The sequence below is a fragment of the Meriones unguiculatus genome, chromosome 12 (assembly GCF_030254825.1).
Source record: "Meriones unguiculatus strain TT.TT164.6M chromosome 12, Bangor_MerUng_6.1, whole genome shotgun sequence".
Taxonomy (NCBI): domain Eukaryota; kingdom Metazoa; phylum Chordata; class Mammalia; order Rodentia; family Muridae; genus Meriones; species Meriones unguiculatus.
The window spans coordinates 65,897,785-65,920,654 of record NC_083360.1 but is presented as its reverse complement, the minus strand read 5'-3'; the positions used below and the strand labels follow the sequence as shown (position 1 = coordinate 65,920,654).

At 44.0% G+C, this 22,870-nt stretch overlaps 1 protein-coding gene across 2 annotated transcripts in view; it reads left to right on the top strand.

Moving 5' to 3' along the window:
• The window catches only part of Saxo1 (stabilizer of axonemal microtubules 1), a 128,335-nt gene that overhangs the window by 4,062 nt on the left and 101,403 nt on the right, over positions 1-22,870 (top strand). Inside the window, exons 1-2 of one of the 2 annotated variants that reach the window (XM_060365812.1) lie at positions 8,851-9,167; positions 11,687-12,867. The exons of the other annotated variant lie outside the window; for it this stretch is intronic. Coding sequence (XP_060221795.1) covers positions 12,827-12,867 — 41 coding nt within the window. The 5' untranslated portion in view covers positions 8,851-9,167; positions 11,687-12,826. Of the gene's footprint in view, positions 1-8,850; positions 9,168-11,686; positions 12,868-22,870 lie in introns of those variants that run through there. 2 annotated transcript variants of the gene reach the window in all.

Here is a 22,870-nt window from a genome sequence, read left to right as displayed (position 1 = left end):
GAATATTAAGTATCAGATTGACTTTGAAAAACTAGGTTGTATGAGGGTAACAGTTAAATTTGATCAACTTCAGAAAGAAAAAACTTTAAAGTGGGTAAAATAACTAGGAGGCAAAGTACTGACATGGTCAGGGTCCACAGATTTTAGAGATTGCTAAAGCTGTGGAACATTAATTATAATTAGGAAGTAAGGAGAGTAGAAGAGGATAAAAGAAAGAAGTCATGTAATAAGTGTGTGGTGTAGGTCATGTGGCTGAAGAGTAGGGTGAAGAATGACTAAGAGTACACTGGGTGGGGACATAAACAGTGGTCCTAACACCTAACTGAACAATGTAAAAATGAAAGCAAAACCATCACGAGACACACATGCTAGAGGGCAAATCAATAGAAAATGAGAGAGAGAGAGGAAAAGAGAGGGAGAGAGAGATTGATGGAGTGACTTGCTGGCACAGCTGCGTTGAGTTGAAAGAAGTTCTCAGGTCCCTCTAGTAGGCTCTAGTAGGTTCCATGTGGGTCAAAAGCAGGGCAGAAGAGACTTTGGCTTCTGCAGCTTCAGTGTTCTTGTGGTGTGAGGGAGGGGAGGTTTTAAGTCCTTTCCTAATATGACCCATGTTGGCATAATGTTCTTATGGAGTGCATACAATTTATCCTTGTTCATTCAAATGCTGATTTCTCTACCCACACTACCTAGTTTCAATCTGGACATTGCATTGTGATGCTTATTCTAAGCATCACCTGTCTCAAGTTTGTGTAAACTTGTCACCATCTGTTCTCTGAAATTGTCAATTAAACAACCAGCCAGTGATGTGCAATGGTGAGAATAGGGTAGGCCATCCTGGTCTGGAGGGGAGGATAAAGAAGCAGGTGGGAGGGGTAGGAGAGCAAGATTGGCAGGACAGAACTTCGAACCAGGAGGAGAGATGAACTGGGCCTAAGATATGACTAAAAGCAAGTATATTGGGTGAAATACGAATGGTAGGAAACCATGTGGGCTTGGAGGTTTAGGATGGAGTAACTATTGTCCAGCATTGTGCCCTAGGTTACTTAAATAAATCCTAGTCTCTGTGTGGTGATTTTGGTTTAGGAATAACTGCTGATTAACTAAAAGATAGATCAACAATAAATATTACTAACACATAATAGACCTCCCAGACTGCTGCTCATTGCTTGGGGCTTTTCCTTGTCCTGGATGGATGGCTGGTTCACTACAGTCAGGCTGATTCTATTTACTTATTTTTATTTAAACAATTTTTATTACATTTAAAATTTTGAATGTGAGTGGGCATGTGTATGTCATGGTGTGTGTGTGAGGGCCAGGAAAGAACTTTTGGGAGTTGATTTTCTTTTATCAGTAGATGCTGGGGATTGAACTCAAATTGCCTTGTCTTGGTAGCAAGTGCCTTTACCTGCTGAGCCAACTTTCTGGCTCTGATTTTTTAAAAAAACAAAATAATTTTTTTGCACTAAATGTCTTCATTTACATTTCAAATGGTAATTATAATATTATTTTTTAAACGTTTTTAACTTGGGGGAAACATGCCCAGGCACTCCTGCCTGCTGCTGTGTGTATCTTTAGGCTTGGGTAGCAAATTCTACCAAGAATTTTCTACTAAGAATAAGCCTGATATGAAGTTTTTCAGTTAGATCTTCCCTTCTTTCCTTTCTTCCTTCCTTCCCTCCTTCCTTTGTGTTTTCTTTTCTTTTCTTTTGTGTGTGTGTGTGTATACATGTATGTATATTTATTTTAAGGGTTTCTCTGTGTAGTCTTGGCTATCCTGGAACTCAGTCAGTAGACCAGGCAGGCCTTGAACTCACAGAGATCCACCTGTCTCTGCCTTTCAAGTACTGGGATTAAAGGTACCACACCCAAACTGGATTTTCACTGATATAAAGAAGTAGTCAAGCAATGGTGGTGCATACCTTCAATTCTAGCAGAGGCAGGTGCATTTCTTTGAGTTTGAGGCCAGGCTGGTCTACAGATGGGTTTCCAGGATAGCCAGGGCTATACAGAGAAACCCTATCTTGAAAAAAACTACACACACACACACACACACACAAAGATAAAAGAAAAGAAAGGAAATGGTTGGGCTTAGTGTTAAGTGCTAAGGAACTTATATAATGTTAGCGCTAAGGAAGTGAAGGCAGGGGTATTGGGGAAGGGTCTTGTGCACTTGTTTTCAGATGCCGATTTCAGTGACCTGAGATCTGGTTACCTCCCTGCCATGGCATTGTTATACATGCATGTTGAATCATCTTTGTATTCCTGTGAGGAAAGGAATGATCCCCGCTTATCCCTGATTGGCTAATAAGGTTGCTGGTAGCCTGGGCTGGGTAGAAGAAACGTCTACCAGGTTTGGGGTCTCAGGACAGCCATGAGGAGAGGACAAGGCGAGGAAGGAGACAGAGAGGAGAATAGGAAGTTGCCATGGGGTGATGAGAGCCAGGAGCACATGGCCAAGAGCAGCTTGCTCTGAGGACTGGCCTAGTAGAGCAGAAGCAGCCCAAATGGAGAATGCGCAAGCATTTGGGACTTTGGATGGGATGCAGACAAGATAGCTTAAAAGGCTGATATTTGCCCAACTCTAGTGCTTCAAGGCTTATTTTAAATCTAACAAGTTTCTGGGTCTTTTATTTGGAAAATAGGTGGCTTAGGAATAACTGCTGCCATAATAATTTCCAGTATTAATTACTATGTACAGAATAATTAATTCATTTCATAAAGGGGGATCAAGAGTTCAAGGACAGTCTAAACAAAACAAAGCACAAAATGAAACAGAGAAAGATTCAAGAGGTGAGTCTGAGCTCTGGATCAAGAGACAGGCTGGCAGGCAGATGTGACAAACTATTCACTCCAGGCAAATGGTAACAGGACATTCATTCAGAACCACATCAAAGTGGCATTTTGACCATTCACATTCGTTGCTTTTTCATGGTTCCCCAGATATCCGGTAGCGACCGTCTTAAGTCATTCTGAATGCCCACACCAACACCATGTGGTCTAAATGTATGCCATGCTCTTATGATTTCCATTCTCTCACCAGGACTTATGAAAAAAGATGGTTTATTTAGCTTACAATTTTGGAGAAATAAGGCCCAAGTTATCTTAAACCAGGTGCAGAGTGTGCGTGAGAACAAACCAGCTTCTAGAACATCCTCTCATGAGAACTACCAAAGAGAACTGCTTTCTGAAGCAGGGCTTGACTCCTAAAGATCCTACCATACCCGAGGAATTACCACAACCCAGGAGCGTGCTATCTGTGGGTCAAGCCATCATTAACAGTGGCTACTTTGAGGACATAAATGACACTCAAAGAACAATCTAGTTATCAAATAGAAGAAGGTGAGCCTCCCACTCTAAAGTTTGTAGGCAGGCTTTACTTGCTCTTTCTGTTTATAATATGGAGCCTCAGTCCTCAGTGTCAGCTGTTCCCCTAGGCTAGATACTGTGATTTATTGTTTCTGGGGAATGAGACTGATAATCTTTGATGGGGTAATTGCCCACTAATGTGAAACTGGAGGGAGGGAGCTGTGGGTATGAGTGTTTCTTAAAGAGATTCTCAAATGCTCCACCTGTTTATAGTGTGATTTTTATCCTGTCATCAAAAGAAACAATTTTACCTCGAAGGAATAAGAGAGATGGCTTATTTTGGAGCGTATGTAAGTGGCGATGGCCTTGGAACATAGATTTCTGTCTCTCCAAATACAATGTTCCAAGGGAAAAGCAGTTTCATGACATTTCTATAGTAACAGAACAGAGAAAGTTATTAAGTCAAGGGATTTAAAACACACATTGGTGTAAACATCAGAGAGGCAGGTTGCGTCAAGATGGGGTACTTGTTATAGGGCTTGGATGCTGTCCTTTAACTGTGGAAAACTAGGATTTTGTTAACATTCAAAACGATTTTTATCTGTTTGTCAAATGTTAGGTCCAAAACAGATGGGGCAAAGAATTTAGAAGGCTAACCATTGCCCAAGGTAAAATGCTGGAACAACAGCATTGCAACCGCTTCTCATCACTGATGGTTAATCAGCCAGTCAGCTTATTCCTCAGTATTCCCCCCTCCTCCCCCCAGGTATTTATTCACAATATCCAGTGAAGCCTTCAATTCTTTAATGATTAGGGTGTCCTGTGACAAGAATGAATTTCCTTGGCTTTTCCTACTATTGGCTGAAGATTCAGCTTTATTGAGTCAGCTAAGTTAGTTGCTATTTTTGTTTTCCTACTTATCTTACTTCTTATCCCATTTTAGAATTTACCTTCTTGGCCAGGTGGTGGTACAAACACCTTTAATCCCAGCACTGAGGAGGCTGAGGCAGGTGGGTCTCTGTGATTTCAAAGCCAGCCTGGTCTACAGAGTGAGTTCTAGGACATCCAGGGCTACTCAGAGAAACCCTTTCTTGAAAAACAACCCCCCCAACCCAAAAACAGACAAAAAGAATTTACCTTCTCATCATACTAACCTCATTTTAGTGAAAATTTAGGTTAAAGAAAATAAGTATATATGTTGAATCTTCCACTCTATTTGGACAAGAGAAAGATGGTAGTCAAAATATTCAGAACAACAGCAACAATTTTTTTTTTTTTTTTTTTTTTTTTGTGACAGGGTCTTGTTATGTATCTCAGACTGGCCTCAAACTCACCATCCTCCTGATTCTGCTTCCCAAGTGTTAGCATGACAAATGTGCACAGTCATCCCTAATCCAAACAAGAAAAATTTGTTAATGACTCCGAAAGGGATTTTATGCAGGAATTTCTCTATTTTGTGTTGTTTTTGAGACAGGGTCTTTCAATGTAGTTCTGGTTATTTTGGAATTTGCTGTGTAGACCAGACTGGCTTCAAGCTTACTGAAGTTTGCCTCCCTTCAGAGTGCTAAGACTACAGGTGTGCACCAGTATGCCTGGGTTATGTGGGATTCCCCTCCCCACCCCTTATTTTTTGCCATGATGGAGAACAGATCTGGGGTCCCATACTTGTGAGGCAATTGCTCTACCACTGATCTGTATCCTGAGCCCAAATAACTGAACAAATTAAAATAAGGTATAACTTACACATTATGGAAGTCTTCTATTAATGTTACTCCCCAGTTTTATTTTCATGGTTCAATTTAAATATCTACCACCCTACAACTTTTGTTTTGTTTTTCCAACTTGTGTTCAGTCTCTGTCTGACTCTGAGACTCAGGCAACTGTTGGTTTGTTCTTCTTGTTTATAGACTTACCTTTTCTAGAATTTCATATAAATGGAACTATATATGTATGTAAATTGTACCTTGTTTCTTTCTCTCAGAATACTCCTTTCATTACCAAATAAGTATGGAGTCTCACATTCTATTCATTCACCAGATGGTAGAAATTAGGGTTGCTTCAAGGTTTTCGGCTACTATGAAAAATGCCAGTATGGACTATCCTACATATATATCTCTTCTTAGAATTCACCCTCTCAAAAAAAAAAAAAAAAAAAAAAAAAAAAGAATTTACCCCATTTTAGTGGAATTTAGGAAAACGAAAATAATTACGTGTGTGGATACTGTCACTTTATTTGGACAAGAGAGAAATCTTGAGCCCAGATACTCAAAACGACAGTTTTCTTTTGTTTCTGTTTTTAGACACATTATCATGGAGGTCAGAGTTCAGCTTGTGGAAGTCAATTCCCTTCTTTTATCACATGTGTTCTGGGGATTGGCCTGTTAGCAAGTACATTTACCATACTGAACCATCTCACAGGATTTTCTGTAGTAAGAATTTTGGTATCTTAAAAAAACAAAACATCCCAGTTTTGTTATGTAAACATGTTTTTGTTTTATTCCCAGGTGTGGGATATGGGGCTGCTTCAGATTAACTATAGCAAGGCCTTTGGCAAGTCCCAGTGATGCCCCTTACCTCTGATTTCTGTTCTCTTACCAGATCTCTCTCCCTATTCCTAATTTTCACTCCTGCTCCCTTCCCAATCCTTTTTCTACCCAGTTCCCTCTCTCTACTCACCTCCAATGCCTATTCTATTTCCCCTTCTTGGTGAGATTCAAGCATTCTCCCCTGGGCCCTGCTTATAACTTAGCTTCTTTGGGTCTGTGGATTATGACACAGTTATCCTGTACTTTATGGCTAATATCCACTTATAAGTGAGTCCATTCCATGCATGTTTTTTGGGGTTTGGGTTATCTCACTTGGGATGATTTTTCCAGTTCCATCCATTTTCATGCAAATTCAGTATGTCCTTGTTTTATAGCTGAGTTGTATTCCATTGTGTAAATGTACTACATTTTCTTTATCCATTCTTCAGTTGAGGGACATCTGAGTTGTTTCCAGTTACTGGCTATTATGAATAAAGCTGCTATGAATATAGTTGAGCAAATGTCCTGTTGTATGGTGGAGCATCTTGAGTATACGCCCAGAGGTGGTATAGCTGGGTCTTGAAGTAGAAACTATTCCAGATTTTCTGAGAAACTGCCAGACTTATTTCCAAAGTGGTTGTACAAGTTTACACTCTGACCAGCAATGGAGGAGGAGTGTTCCCCTTTCACCCCTGGACTTCCAGTGGAGGGATAAGGACACCAACCTACCCATAAAATATTCTACCCAAAATTTGCCCTGCTTACAAGATGTGCAGGGACAAAGTTGGAGCAAAGATTAAGGGAATGGCCACCAAAGATTGGCCCTACTTGAGACCCATCCCATGGGAGAGAACCAATCCCTGATGTTATTCCACTATGTTTGTAGATAGGAGCCTAGCATAACTCCTCTGAGAGGCTTCACCCAGCAGCTGATGGAAATGGATGCAGAGACCCATAGCTAAATATTAGACAGAGTGAAAAGTTTAAGTTAGGCAGAATATAACTCCATTTTAAAATAAAGATTTTGACTGGGAACTGGATTCAGGTACCAGGAAATATCACAGAATGTGCACCTGGCAGAAAACAAAGTTAACTCTCCTAGCAACAGCCTCCAGGAAATATAACAGAATAAATGCTTCATAGAAAATAGAGACAAATTCCCTGGCAATAATCAATGGGAATTGGTTGAGAATCGGGTGGGAAAATTCTCCCCAATGTTTCAGATGTGGTGTGGTTTAGAAAAATAGCCATTGTGATTATATGCCTTAGCCATTGTGATTATGTGCCTTAGAAAAGGTCACCCCGCCCTGCTAAACTTCACCCAATTCTGTAACACCAAGGCTTGTGCCCCCCTGCTTGCTGCCATGGAAATCCCTGGCTCAGAGACTTTCCCTTTAAAAATCCTGTTCACTCAGAGCTCGGGGTCCCACTTCTCTACTGCTGCGCCAGTGAGACTTGGGTCCCGAGTTCGATCGCTCTCGTAATAAAGCTCTCTTGCAATTGCATCAAGTTGTCTCCTGGTGGTCTCTGAGGGTCCCGTGAACCTGGCATAACAAGAGCTCTGGGAGTCCTATGGAAGAATTGGGGGAATGTTTGAGGAAGCTGGAGGGATCAAGGACTCTACAAGACCTACAGAGTCAACTAACCTGGTCCCATGGACGCTCAGAGAGACTGGATCACCAAAGAGCATGCACAGACTGGTCCTAGGCCCTGTGCACATATGTAGCAGATGCACAGCTTGGTCTCCATGTGGAACCCCAACAACTGGAGTGGGGGTGTTACACCCAGTTCGCGAGCCCTCAAAAGATCTACAGGAATCGACTCTGTTGCAAAACAGATGAGGGTCTTTTTATTGTAAATTACAAGCTGCAGCTTGGGCCCAAAACACCCACCGCTGAGGCAGTGGGAGCTGAGCCCCCTGTGCCCAGGTTAGTTGGGTGATTTATGGATTCTGGTCCCGCCCAGCATGCCCAAGGCAGGGGCGATTCCTGCCTGGCAAGCATCTATTGGTCAAAATGCTACATTTTGAATTGGTTGGCTATAGGAAGGTCCCCAGACCATAATGACCTGGTGTCCCTCCCTAGGGGGATGGGCCAGTTTCCTAGCAACTGTATCTCTAGTGGGTGGGGAAAGAATGCAGTAAGGTGGTCCTTCCCCTCAGGGCATTACTAGACTTCTCCACCCATAGTTCAGGCCTTAATAATAGCTGCTAATTTTTAATCTTTTTGGTCTCTTAGGGGCCTCTCTGACTCTGATGCCTCCTTTTGGATCTTGTTTCCATAACTGGGCTACTTAATGTGTTAGGGCAGTGGGTACCCATGGGGGACCTCTCCCTTCTCTAAGGAGAAGGAAACAGGAGAATGGTGGGGAGAGATTTTGAAGGGGGAACAGGGAGGAGAGGAGGGAGGCTGCAATCAGGATGTAAAGTGAATAAATAAATTAAAAAAAAAGAAGAGAAATTGGAGATATCCTGATGAGAGGAACTCGATGCTCCAATCAGCAGAAGTCTAAAAAGATTCCAATGCCCCCTCTCCCCACTAACTTTCTGTCTCTCTTACCTGGTGTCAAGGTGTTGGAAAGGATTGGGGTTGAGAAGGGTAGTAGATTTAAGAACCCAAATAAAGTAGTGCTAAAAAAAATAGTGCCTACAATTTTCTTATTTATTTATTTGAGAAAAGGTCTCACAATGTAGCTCTGCTTGGCCTGGAACTTACTGTGTAGATAAGGCTGGCCTCAAACTCATAGAAATCCACCTGTCTCCCCGTGAGTTTGAGGCCAGTCTACAAAGTGAGTCCAGGACAGTCAAGGCTACACAGAGAAACTGTCTCGAACACACACATAAACAAAAAGCAAAAACAACAACAAATATCCACTGGTCTCTGATTCCTTAGTGGTGGGATTAACTTACTAATTTTTTTTTATGGACATATTTTTTATTCCTCTTGGGTAAAAAAAAGAGTTGAATTGCTGGGTTTATATAGTAAATAGTGTAACTTTTAAGGAAATGGCCAAAGTATTTTCTAAAATGGCTGAACTATGTGATACTCCAGCTAGCAATCTGAGGAGTCAATACATCTTTCTTGTCCTTGTAATACTGGATTGCAGTCATTCAAATCAATGTGTAGTGGAATCTCACTGAATTCACAATCTGTTTACCCCTAATGGTTATTGTTATGTGTTTTGTTGAGGACCACCCTTGTGCCTGATTCACGAGACACCAAAAGACCACCAGGAGTCGAATCCTTTCCAAAACACGAGGATCTTTTTATTACAAGCTATAGCTTCTGCTAACACCTTCACCGCTGCAGCGGCTGAGAGCAGAGTCTCGTGCTCAGGGTAGGTGGTTGATTTAAAGATCCAGTCCCTCCCATCGCACCCAAAGCAGGGGAATTCCTGCCTGGCAAGCATCTATTGGTTGAAACACAAAAGGGGATGTTGTATTTTAAACTGATTGGCTGTAGGAAGGGCCCCAAACCATTAACTGTCTGGCTTCTTTGTTTGGCTGTACTAGGGGAGAGGGGCGATCTGGGCCAGTTTCCTAAGCAACCGTATTTCTAGTGGGCAGGGAAAGAATGCAGTAAGGCTGGTTCCTCCCTGCAGATGGCTGGATATATCTCCACCTGTCTGGCCTTTTTCAGGCTTGTGCTTTAAACGTTAATTCAATAACCCAAAAAACGAATTTTTAAGTCTTTGGTCTCTCACTCTCAGGTCTGGTGACTTGCTCTCAGCATGTAACCATACAACTGTTATTTATCACAGAGGCAGGGCACATAGAAACCAGCACAAAGGAAAGCTACGCAGGCTAAAGCAGTGGTTCTCAACCTTCCTAATGCTGTGGCTCTTTCATACAGCTCCTCAGGTTGTGCTGACCTCAACCACAAAATTATTTTTGTTACTACTTCATAACCCTGATATGCAGGATATCTGAAATGTCACCCTGAGTAAGGGTCGTTCCACTCCCAGGTTAGGAACCACTAGATTAAAGGCCTCAGGGAACTAGGGGCTAGCATGCTAGAGGCTTTTGCAAGAGGCATTGCAGAAAATCAGCTCCATCCCCGACCAAGACCTGGTAGGAGCTCTCAGCACAGTTAGTTTTTAGGATGATTTCCCCTCCCCTCCTACCTCCACCCTTTTTCTCTTTCCCTTCTCATTTGAATTTGGAAAAGAGTATGAGTGCAACCTGCTACACTGCAAAAAGCTGGCTCTGCTTGTGAATAGTGGGAGCCATCGTGGTGTCAGAGAACTTGGTTATGAACCGACTTGCTGATGGAAGGGTGGCTGTGGTTCCTGTGTCTAAAGAGCTATTTCACTGAGAGGCTGATTTAGAAGTGTATATAGGGTGATCACATATGGGTGGGTACCTTCTCCTCAGTGGAGCTAGATGCCTCAATGGCTAATCTCTGATCCTAAATTTATTACTGTGTGTGTGAAGTCAATTTTTTTCCCTTCCAGATTGCTTCCTGGGCTAGAACTCAGATTGCTAGGTTTTCATGTCAGTCACATTGAACTGCTGAGCCAGCAGGCTGGTTTAATTGAGCTTAGTTGCATAGTCATGAGATGATTCACAGTTCTGCTAATCTTCAAGAACAAGAAACATTTTCTTGGGCTATTTTTAGCACTGATTGGTTTGTTCTTGCGTAGCTTTTGACACAATGAGAAAGCACAAGATATAGGCAGGGAGCAGCAGCCTGAGGTCCCCTTGCTCACCACAGCTTTATACTGGCTGTAATGAGAAAAGAACTCATGGCCTGATCATTATAGAAGACAAGGGCCACATGAAGCTAGCGAGTTGGGAAATGAGTTCTCTCCTAAAAACCTGGCTTAACTTCTGCTAGCCTGTACATGGATAAGGTTTAGGTAGCAGTGGAGAAAATGCCTGTTGCCAGCACTGTTTACTCTGTAAAGACTACACGGTGACCCTGCCCTTACAGTGTGTGCAGGCTTTGGTTCAGCTTCCAAAAGCTCCCATTTCTCTCTGAGGCCTCCTTTTCTCTGTCCCATCTCACACTTCTGCATCCCCAGACAGGCAAGAAGTAGCTTTGCTCTTCTCAAGAATGATCAGTAAATGGTGTGACTGTCTGAGTGTATGTCTTTGACTTTCTACAACGCAGGTTGGGAAACGGTAAATAGTTAGAAAATAAATATTTAGCTTCTGTGGCCGAAGAGACAAAATCAAGAATGTTTCTGTAGAATGTGACAATTAAATCTTCGTAGACAGTGATGTTAGAATTTTGTTTCACAGATCATGTGATATTGTTTTAATTTTTCAACCCTTTCAACCTGTCAAACACTCTTAGCTCAGTGGCCCTACCAACCAGCTACCAAATGGACTTGGACAGCCGGCAATGGTTTGCTTTTGTTTTAGAATGGCATGCAAGGAAAATACGAAAACAGAGCACACAACAGCTCAACTCTTCTGCAGTCAATGAGTCCTCAGATACTTGCAACCCAGACTGATTATCTGAATTCCAGCCCTCGGACCCACATGGCAGGAGGAGGGAGCCAACCCCTGCAGGTTGTCTTCTGACTTCCACATGAGCCAAGGCACAGGTGGCTCTCTCTACCACAAAAACAAGACAGTATTATCCAAATCTAGACATTCTACTACAGTAGTATTCTATACACTACAATACTTTTTCTTGCTTTGGAGAAAGGGAAATGCTATATGGCCCAGGCTGGTTTGAAACTTGTGATCTTCTTGCCTCATTGTTCGAGCTGCTAGGATTCTAGGCACATGCTGCCATGCCCAGCCCTAGAGCAGGGACCCTTGACCTTGCTGCTTTATCACCAGAAAAAGCTGCTATCTTGTAAAAACATGGTTCCCAAAATAATTCTGTTTTTTTTCTTTGAAACAGAGTGAAGTCTCACTTTGCAGCCCACGATGGCTTTCGGCCAGCCTCCTGCCTCAGTCTGTGTACAGGGATCACAGGCCTAAGCATCATGTTGTGCTCAGACTAGCAGTTATTTGATACAGGAGATTCCTGGGCAGAGGTCTTCAGCAGTTTTCAGGACCAGGTTAGCTGTTAGGGAAGCGAGGTGAGAGGGCAAAATAGAATCTTCAGAGTGGTGGGCCTCGAAGTGTGGGCTCTGCTCCAGCTTTGTCATCACTAAGAACTTGGAAGGGACACATTTTCTGGAGCCCATATCACAGAAACAACAGAAACTCAGGGTGGGGCCTGGCAATCTGGTTTTCATCAAGCCACGTGGTTCTGATGCGGCGAACATTTGAGAAGGCCCTGCTTCCAGGCATCATTACCAGCAGCTGGAGAAGCACGAATCACCTGAGCAATAAAGGCTGGGCCCTCCAAGACTGATTTGTTCTCAAGAATGGAGGCCTGTGGTTGAGAGCAATTCCAAGTTGCAGACAGCCTAGGTCCAGATTTTCCAGGAAGATCTGGAAATGGGACTCAGGGTCAACATTCTGGAGGTCAGGGCATGTATTTCTTTAAGGAGTATAATGTGTCCTAGAGATGGCAAGTGCCACCCTGACAAAATACTTCTCAGCGTCTTTGCATTATGTGACCGTGGTGTTGGTTAACTCTGGGACCCAGAGGCTTTTCCAAAGCTCTCCAACATGTCCTCCATCTTCCTTCCAAGGTCCAGTGGGAGAGTCCCTGTTTTGGGTCTGCCAGGTGGGGCAGTTTGTGATGGCTGACCTCACAGGAGTCCCTTGTGATGTCATTGCCACCTCAAGATGCCCTGAAGGTCACAGAGGACTCAGCCCTGGGCCCTGCGGCTTGCAGGGCCAGGCTGCTGCTGGCAGGTGCATGCTTCCCAGCGTTAGCTGCGGGAGCCGCACGCAGGCGTGAGCCAGCCTGGCGTGCTGTCTGCTTAGCAGGTGCTGCTTGTTTGCCCAACGCCAGCTTCAGGAAGGGGATAGACTACAGAATTTCGCAAAAGGGCCACCTAAGTTTTCTTCTGAGCAAGTACAGTGATCGCTGTCCCAGGCAGCTGGGATCCTGGAAGTTGCCGTGGTGGAAGCTCCGAGGTGAAGGATGGTGAGGAGGAAGTGCATCTGCGAACTGTGCTCCTGCGGGTAAGGAAGTCCCCTCCCCCCAACCCCCCAATCTGGTGAAGGGGCCTGATTTTCACACTCCCTAGGGAGCCACGCCGTTTTTATGGAAAGAAGACAGGCTGTGTCTACATTTCACTGCTTCGCCAGGCAGCACCGCGCCGGATTTGGGTTTTTAGACTGTAGCGTTGTCTACTAATATCTGATGCACACCTGTTGAGTGCATCAGTGCTATTCAGGGTTTTTGTTTGTTTTTTGTTTTTCGAGACAGGGTTTCTCTGTGTAGCCTTGGCTGTCTTGGACGTGCTTCGTAGACCAGGCTGGCCTGGAACTCACAGAGACCCCCCTGCCTCTGCCTTCCTGAGTGCTGGGATCGCAGGTGTGCGCCACCGCGCCGCCTATGTTGAGGTGTTTTTGTGTTCCTGCAGGGTAGAGATTCAGCATCCTTGGGAGTGGGCTTGGCTCAGCCTTGCCTACATGCTGGCAGACGGGATGGAAACCCTGGCCAGGTTGGGGCCAGTCTTGTTTCTTCAGTTGCAATTCTTGGGGTTGGGGAGAGTCCTTCTGTGGGAGTTTCCCACAGACAGAAGCTGGTACTTTGTCCGGGAAGCACTCGGCACTGGAACCCGTCCCGTTGCTGCAGTGTTGAAGTGAACAGTAGTCACAAGGGAAAGGACTTGGCAGTTTTCTGCCCAAGCTCAGCCTTCCTGCCACTTGTTTTCAGGACCATGATGAGGTGAAGCAGGGTGAAGGCGGGGCTTTGGAGAGAAGCTTTGGGCTGCCATGTCTGATTGGTCCTTCTGTCTGCTTTCCCGGGGCACCTGGAGAGCTGCAGGACTAGGCCAGCACTTAAGAGGGTGGGTTCTGGAATTGCTTCCCAGGCTTCTTTCTGGAGAAGACCAAGTGAAGAGAGTGGGCTTGGGGTCAGGCCCCTGGGGTTGTCACTATGGGATCTTGGATAGGCGACTGAACTGTTCCCCGTTAAAATTTCCCTACGAGTTTTCCCCACAGGACAGTTCTAAATAAAAGGGTAATGTGTACGCCTGCTGCACGTGGACTCTTACTGTTAGTATCCTGAGACCTGCAAAAGGGTTTTCCAACTGTAGCATGTTACACGAAATAACATTATTATTGTATCTGGGAGAATACATGAAGAGGACATTCTGAAAACAGAAACCTTTGAAATCTCAGGGATCGGTGAATAGACTGCGGCCCTGGCTGCTCATTAGAGTAGACTGGGGAACCTTCCAACGGGTGTCACTGCTGCTGCTCTTAATGAGCAATCTCTAACACAGTCCCATCAGCAGACTCCAGACAATTATTGCCGTTTCCCAAAATTCAGAGCCCTGCCACAAGTGTGGCTCTTGCTGTCAAGGTGTGTCAGGTGGGACTGCCCCAGTGTCCATGGCTAGTTTTTCACACTAGTGAAAATTCAGTGTTTGCTCTAAGACCCACTTCCTCTTGGGGCCCTTTGCATCACTCCCTGGCTCCTGCTCTGCTCTCAGCCTTGGAGTTGGAGTCTTTGAATTCCACTTTGCACAGTATGCAGTCTAGGTAGGAAGGCAGGGATGCTCCCTGAAGGGGCACTCCGCCTCCTGCCACCCCGCCTCCCCCCACCCCACCCCTACCTGCTGTCCTTCTCAGATTCTCTTTTCCCTTCACCCTGCAAAGTTGCTCCTTCCACTGGATTGGTGTTCCTCCCTTGCTGCCTTCTCCTGTGTCTATTCCTTTACGGTTCTGTCAAGTGCCTCTGGTCTGACCCTCATGGTGGCCAGCCTCCCTGCCTCACCTCTGGTCTTTCTAGGTTTTTCTCCTGTGATTTCAGTGGGGCAACTCAGAGGCCCAAGCAGACTTTCTGGTCTCCCCTCACAGGTTCCTCACTCTTGCTTTTCTTCTCTTTATGTAAAATGCTTCTGACCCTTCCTCCTGCCTCCTAACCTCTAAGGTCTTGTTCAAGTTACAAGGCTCCCATTAGGCTCGGCCCCGTAGCACCCCAGCACAGAGGGAGGACCCCATTTCTTCTGCTCTGCTCCTCTAGTTATGTGTCTGCCAGTTTCCTATCTAGTGACGGTGTGTTCCTGGAATGCTGAGCTTCGTGCTGGGTACTGACTGCTCAGGAGGCACACCTTTGTGAGGTGGTGGATGGATCCGCCTGCTGAATTAACAGATTGGAGTGGGCTAGGGACATGCCATCTGGATGCTGTTGTCTACAATGGCAGCCGTGCGATGCTCTTTACTGCAGTGAGTCACAAAAAGCAAAGTGAAAATTTTACTTCTCAGTTGCATTAATCACAGTTTGGAAGTTCAAAAACCACTTGAGGGCTGGAGAGCTGTTTTAGCAGCCAAGAGCACTGGCTACTCCTCTGAAAGACCCCAGGTTCAGTTCCTGGCACTCACAGGCAGCTTACACCCATTGGTAACTCCAGTTAGAGGGAATCCAGTGCCGCCTTCTGGCCTCTGTGGGCCATGGCACACACACAAACATGCACAGGCACACAGGCACACTGGCACAAATATACACACCAGTTATTTTTTATTGAAACTTTTTTTTTGTTGTTGTTTTGTTTTCTGTGTAGTCCTGGATGTCCTGGAATTCTTTCTGTAGACCAGGCCGGTTTTGAATTCAAATATCTACTTGTCTCTGTCTCTTGAGTTCTGGTAGTAAAAGCGTCCACCATTGTGACCTGGTGCGCAGGCGAAACACTCACACACATAAATAAATGAGTAAGTGCTTATCATACTGTACTGAGTATGTGGAATATGTCCATCACTGCAGAGAGTTCCACTGGCCCAGGCTGCACTTCCCTGCTGCCTCCCCAGGTAGATCTACTCAGAGGCTGGTGGGGAGATGGATTCTATAGGGGTTCTCAGGCTCTAGAAGGCTAACGTTTCAGACATTTCTAATCCAAGGAGAAGGTGAGGCAGGGTCTGGAGGAAATCTGTGTGGTGAACTCACTTGGAGAAGAAAGAGAGCATCCAGTGGCAGAGGGGAGATGCAGCTTCTGAAGGAGTCACCGGGCCACCTCTAGCCATTATTTGTAGCCTCCATTGTTTTAATCCAGAGATTGCTTTTGAAAACCAGGACCTCTGGGGTAGGAAGGAAGCCCATACTTAATAGCATGAAGATTTCTTTGATTTTTTCTTGTCTCTTTTCCCATCTCCCTCTTACTTACCTTTCTTTTTTTTTTAAAGACACAGAATTGTGTAGTCCAGACAGGCCTGGGACATACTGTGTATGACTTTGAACAAACTCCTTTTCTTTCTGTGTTCATTTCCCAAATCCTGGTACAGGCCTGTACCACTATTCCCAGCTTTTCTTTGGTTTTTTAATTTTGTTATGTAGCCCAGGCTAGCCTTGAACTCCTGATTCTATTGCCTCAGGCTTCCCATTGCTGGGATTGTAGGCATGTATGCATCAGTGGGGAAAGGCTTCCATTTAAAAAAAAAAAAAAAAAAAAGGCACTGTGCAGGGAACTAGCCACTAAAGGGCAAGTTCTTAGGCTGGCCACAAGATGGCAGCATTTTCTCAGCCAATCCTCCTTGCTGGTTCTTAAGAAAACCTTTGTCCTTAGGAAGTTTTCTTTAATTTTTTTGTTTTTATTTTTTTATAGGATTACCTTAAGTTTTCTAAAATGAGCAATTAGTCAGCGTTTAGGTCCATGCTTAGCTGAGGAAGGTGTTATTCCTCAAGGAGATGAACACAGATTAGAATGAAGGTGTTTCAAATATGTACCACCAGAGATTCCAACCACTCATAAAACTAGCGAGCAAGCTTTACTGGTATAAAGAAGCCAGAAATAGTTCCCCATATCAACACACACTCCACACGTTTCCTCAATCAAAAGCTGGTAAGTGGGATTCCACAATTGAATACTATAATGCTTTAAATATGATCGGTACCAAATAAACAAAAGTTACAGAAAGATGGTAAAGTCATCTTTTCTTTTCTTTCCTTTTCTTTCTTTTATTTTTGCTTTATTTTTTTCGAGACAGGGTTTCTCTGTGTAGCCTTCAGTGTCCTGGACTCAATTTGTAGACCAGGCTGACCTCGAACTCAGAGATCCACCTGCCTCCGCCTCCCTGAGTGCTGGGATCACCTGTGTGCACCACTGTACCCGCTAAGTCAACATTTTTTTTTTTAAAGCCCAGATGTTACTTCTTTTCATATACCTGCAGTCACACTCTCCCTGACCCACCTCTGTGCGTGAGAGAGACAGAGAGAGACAGAGAGAGGAGAGAGAAAGAGAGATTTTAGTGGCATAACCCCACAAGAGGGGATAGTATTTCCAAGTCTATCTGAAAACCACTAGTGTTGCCTGGTATTAAAGGAATTCCCACTTTGGAAGTTCTGCAGTCTTACACCACATTAGATTTCTGGAATTTTTCAGAAAAATTCAGAGCAGCTCCTCTCACTATCATGTGGGGTTGCCAACATGGGAAACGTGGCTTAGTGAGGAGGTGTGACTGGTCTATCTAAGCCTCTTCTCCCTGGGGAACCTTTTCAACTTAGTTGTCCAGTTTGCAACGGAGAATTGGGGCTAAGTTAGCATCTGGGGTCAGGGCTGTGCACTAGACAGTCAGGTGCTCATGTGCCACCAGAGCTGCAGATGAGAGAGTGCTCTCCTGCTCTCTCATCTCTCGGGGAAGGAAACAGAAGCATGGAGCTGAAGTTTAGAAGGATACATTTTGTTATATTGGGACATAAAGTAGGTCAATCAAAGCATGTTCATGTTTAAAGGGTATCAGACATTGCCAGACACTGTAATTCATTCTGGTGTAATTTCAAACACCATGCGCCCACCTTTTCTTCCTTTTCCTCTCCTTTCTGACAGGGTCTCCCTAGGTCGCCCAGGTTGGCCACAAACTTGTGAGTCTTGTGCCTTATAGTTCTTATGGATGGGATTACAGGCGTGCACCGCTGTGCCAGCTTAAAGATGCACCTAGAGGTCAAGTTGGCTCATCAGGTAAAGGTGCCTGCCATCAGTCCCAGATCCCTGGAGCCATGTGCTGGGAGGAGAGAACAGATTTTCACAAGTTGGGCTCTGATCTTCACACATGTGCTATGGTGCCATGGCACACATGTGCCTCAGTACATGCACACATAAGACAGACGGACATAAAAGAAGATTTAAGGGGCTGGAAGAGACCGTCAGTGCTTAAGAGGATTTGCTGTTTCTGCCGAGGACCTAAATTCGGTTCCCAGCATCCACATGGCAGCCCATAAGCATCTGTAAGTCCTGTTTCAGGGGATCCCCTCCCCCACTGGCTTCTTCCAGCACCAACTACACACAGGGTGCTTAGACACTCAAACACATAAAATAGAAACAAAAATTTACAAAAATATATATTTTTTTTACTTTTTAAATATTGTGTGTGTGTTTGTGTGCACCCGCCTGTGAGTTCAGCTGCTCTTGAAGGCCAGAGGCATCAGGTCCCCCTGGAGCTGGTGTTACAGGTGGTTGTGAGCCTCCTTTGTTGGGTGCTGGAACTGAACTCAGACCCTCTACAAGAGCAGTTTATGCTCTTAGCCACGGAGCCATCTCTTTAGTCCTGACATACATCATTTTAATTTTCGTTTGTGCTGTGGACCAAACTCAGGGCTTCACACATCCTAGGCTCCGGCTCTGCTGCTGGACTGAGTCCACACTGAGCCATCTTTGTCCGTCAATCACAAGATGAAGGCTCCTGTCCAACTGAGAAGTATTATCTGATGTAAAAAATCTAGCAATCCTAAAAGCTTTTTAGTAAAGCAATATAAACAGCAAATCTCCCTCCCAAGATTAGAATGTAGTACCTCTGCTTTTTCTAAAATATTGATAAAAATGTAGATGTTAATGAGGGGTTGGCATAGCTTGCTTTTATATCTGATTATTTTATGGCTCATTGTGTATCACTTAAGAGGTTTTGTGCAACTTGCAGGAAATTCCAGGATAGGAATGGAGTTGTATCCTGGACTGTTTATGTGGCATTGGTCAGATGCATAGCATCTCATAAAGAAGTTAGCCCCAGAGAGGACTGGCCAGTTGCTGTGGAGGATGTGGATTTGGCTGTTTCTGGGAGCGTGCGGAGGAAGGTGATGTCCAGGGCAGCCATGTATCTGCAACTTAAATCAGTTATGTGAACCAGGGAGGAACTTGTTATTTTAATTTTGGAAAATATTTTCTTCACATTGATGGAAATTTCCTTAACCTTAGATTTTATTTTCTTAGAGTCTCTGTTACAAATTAAAAGGAAGGGGGAAAAAAAGAAGAAAAAAAAAGGACTTAGTTGGATATTACATGTTTCAAGAAGAATTCTTGTTTTTAATTTAAATAAAATTGACTTCATAAATCCTGATTAAGAGAGAAAAGAAGAGAAAAAGCTGAGAAAAACACTTCACAAATACTTGCTGATGACTATTTATAGAAGACAAGGGGGCAGTTTTTCACTTTATCATGTTTGTTTTGTGTATTTTCTGTACTTTTCATGTTAAGCTACTTTATAAGCTCTTTAAAATGTGGACTTTTGGATACCAAAAATTGCTCACATATAGTTTTCATATTAGATAGAAGGCTCTGTATAGTTGGTCACACTACAGAGGACATAGGGCAAAGCTTTGTACTAATTCAGATAGTGTCAGTTAAAACAGTTCTACCATGTAGGCTGAGAATGGATCTGTTAGAGCATGCTTGCTTTAATTCCTCTTTTTTTCCTCTTCCCCTTCCTTGGAAGATCCCTTCTCTGCAACTGGCTCCTTAATAGGCACATCACCATTTCCATCGCTGATGTTCAAAAATTTATAGTTTGGGAAGATGACATGTCTGAAGGAGGAAAAGTAGCCACCCTGCAACAGATGAAGGCGGGAAGGTTTCAGAGGTGGGGCGGCAGAAGGGGGGAAGAGAGTTTGCATGCTTGGTAAACCGAAGCAGCCAGGAACCTCAGGTTCTGAATCCTGGTTCTTCCCGACTGAGCTCTTGCCTGCCATCTGCTGTCCGTGTACATTAGGGGTAATAGCAATACTTATTCTCAGGGGAGGCGGGGGTGGGGAGGGATGCGTGCTCTGAGGAGAAAGGTGGTGCTTGGGGAGTTGGGCAAGCCACTTGCTAAAGGTGTTGGTCCCAGAAGAGGGAGACTGTGTCAGAGGCACACTACAGAGGGCCCTGTGGCATCGTATTGGCATTCTGGCCATCTTTCCTTTATTTTCCCTCCCCTACCTCGGGAACGGGAACTTAGGATCTTCCCACCTGAGCTGTGAGATTACAGGCATGGTCCACCACACTCAGCTTTCATTTTCTTACCTAGTAATGGAATGATCTATGAGAGCAGCAGAGCATACACATCAAAAGATCTGGATACATACAGATGCTGGACCCTGACATGAGTTCACATTCCAGCCTTAACACAGCCTGGTTGTGTCACACTGACCACATTACAGTGAGGGCTGTGCTTCTATGTGCCTCACTGTTCTCATCTGTGAGGCAGACACGGGAGTAGAGTCTGCATGGCAGGGCTGTTGTGAGGCTGGAGTCTTTATAAAGTAAGAAGAGAGGGAACACTTAGGAGGGTGAAGTTAGCAAGTGTTGTTAGTGAGTGTAGACAAAGGTACCAGTCTGTATTCCCAAGAGAGGAAAATACCACTTTTGTTCTCAGGAGGCTGTGTGTTCTGTGGGAGAGAGCAAATCTTTTTAACTGGCAGGCAGTGAAGGATGCTTCCCAGAGAAGTTAAACCAGGGGACTGTAGTTAAATGGTTTGGGGCGGGGTTATATTTGGCAGTTGGGAACGGCTTACAAAGGTTTGAATAATTAAAAATTATGTAATGTGTGTACATCTAGGTGAGGGGACAGTTTTGTGGAGTTGGTTCTCTCCTTTCACCTTTGTGTAGGCTTGGGGGATTGAACTTAGGAACTCAGGCGTGTTTGGCAAGCACATCTGTCTGCTGAGCCATCTTGCTGGGCTGGCTTGCAAGGTTTAGTTCACTTTGTACTTCACTTTGGTAGGCCCTCTGCTCTGTTGGGGACTTGCTTGTACCTGAACCCAACAGTCACTACACAAGTTCAGATTGACAGGAACAAGCACTCGGAGAAATGTCTACTTGGATTAGAACTTTTCAAGTCTTGAAATCAGTGACTGTGGGGATTAAAGCCATCCTCACTGCATAGCACAATCTACCATTCTCTTTTATCACCTTTTCCTTTTTTTTTTTTTTTTTTTAACTGGCTCTTTCAAAATTACATTATGGTTTCTGTGATTACTGCTCCAAAGGGAAAGGATAGTATTTCTAAGTGGCTGTCAAGTTAACCACTTAGCCAAATACATCCATATATTTTGAATATCCACGCATCTGAAAGCCCCTCATTCTAATGTTAACAAATTGAATTTGTAATGTCAGAAATGAGTTAGGTTTCTGTTTGTGCTGGTCAATTACTTAATTTCAGAAATGTTACACTTTATTGGATGATTATTTTTAAAAGTCACAATTTTTCCCTGCAACTACCCATTTTCTCTTTCAAGTATGATGTATTTTCACTCTGTTCTCCAAATAAAATCTACCTAACACCTGGGAACAAAAGTTCAACATGAACAGTAAAGAATTAGCTGAAAATTCAGTCTTTAATCCTGATTTAATTCAGAGAGCAGCTGGGGTATAGAAAAAAATCTAGGGATGGTTGAGTGGGGAACCCTGGGATTCCTGTCCTGGGCTTGATAAATTGTAAACCTCACCAGTCTGTTCAGGGCCTTCAGCATCCTTGGGTTCTGTGTGTGTGTGTGTGTGTGTGTGTGTGTGTGTGTGTATCCTGAAATTAGATGAATCAGATCACACTTTATTTATTTACTGTGTGTACATGCATGCACCTTGGTGTATGTGTGGAGGTCAAAGGACAAGTTATGAGTTGGTTCTCTCTCCTTCCACCATGTGGAATGTGGGGATTAGAGTCAGGTCATCAGCCTTTGCAGAATGAGCTTTTAACCCTTTGAACCATCTTGCTGGCTCCACTTTTGGACTCTTTGGGGATGGAAGGATGGTTCAGTGGTTAAGAGCACTGGCTGTTCTTCTGGAGAACCTGCGTTCAATTCCCAGCAGCCACATGGTAGATCACACCTGCCTATAATTCTAGTTCGAGTGTCTGACACTCTAACATAGACATATATGCAGGCAAAAAACAACACACATAGAATAAAAATAAATTAATTATTAAAACATTACTGTCTTTCTCAGTAAGACCCCAGGGTTCTGTCCATGACAGTGAAGAAAGAAATGGTGCTCTTGCCGAGCATGTGGGTATTTGAAAGCCATCCTCCCACTTCAGGGGCGGAAGCTGGAGGATGATGAGTTTAAGGTCAGCCTGAGCATCATAGAGAGATCCCGATTCAAAAAACTAGACTGATCTTCAGATAACAAGTTTGGCATCACTTTCTGTGATAGTGACTGTCTGGGATCAGAATTTCTGTCTCAAGTCTCTGAAGGTGTGTGATGAGGACTTTTGGAAACTGTGGGTGAACTTAGTGGGGAGAGAAAAAAGTGAACTGTGTCATAGACCTGGGAAGATATTTTTTCCAATTTTCAGAAAACTCCTGAATGATTAGCCAGCATGTTTCTTTCATGGGCCCTGAGGACTTTTAGGCATGTCTGGCCTGTTTTCATAGGGTATTCTAAGTTTCCCCCAAAATCAACATCGGCAGGCACTCCAGCTGCACATCACCTTTCACTTTAGACCATTGAAGACATTAATTACATTTTACTATCCCCTTTCTCCCCTCCCCTCCCCAATCAGAAGAGGGACCAATTGGCCTTCTAAAAAGATAGTGAGAATATAATTAGATGGATTCTCAGCTCATTGAACAAGTGGGTCCAAAGAACATTGATGGTTATTGGCTTACTTGGAAGAGTATCTCCAGTATGAGGCAACAGGGCAAATCATGTATATATAATTACAATTATTATAACACTTATAAAATTACATTAATCATGTATATATATATGATAAAAATTGGATGAAGATATAAAAGGTACCCTTGTCACATGTACTAAAAACACAAAATGGAAAG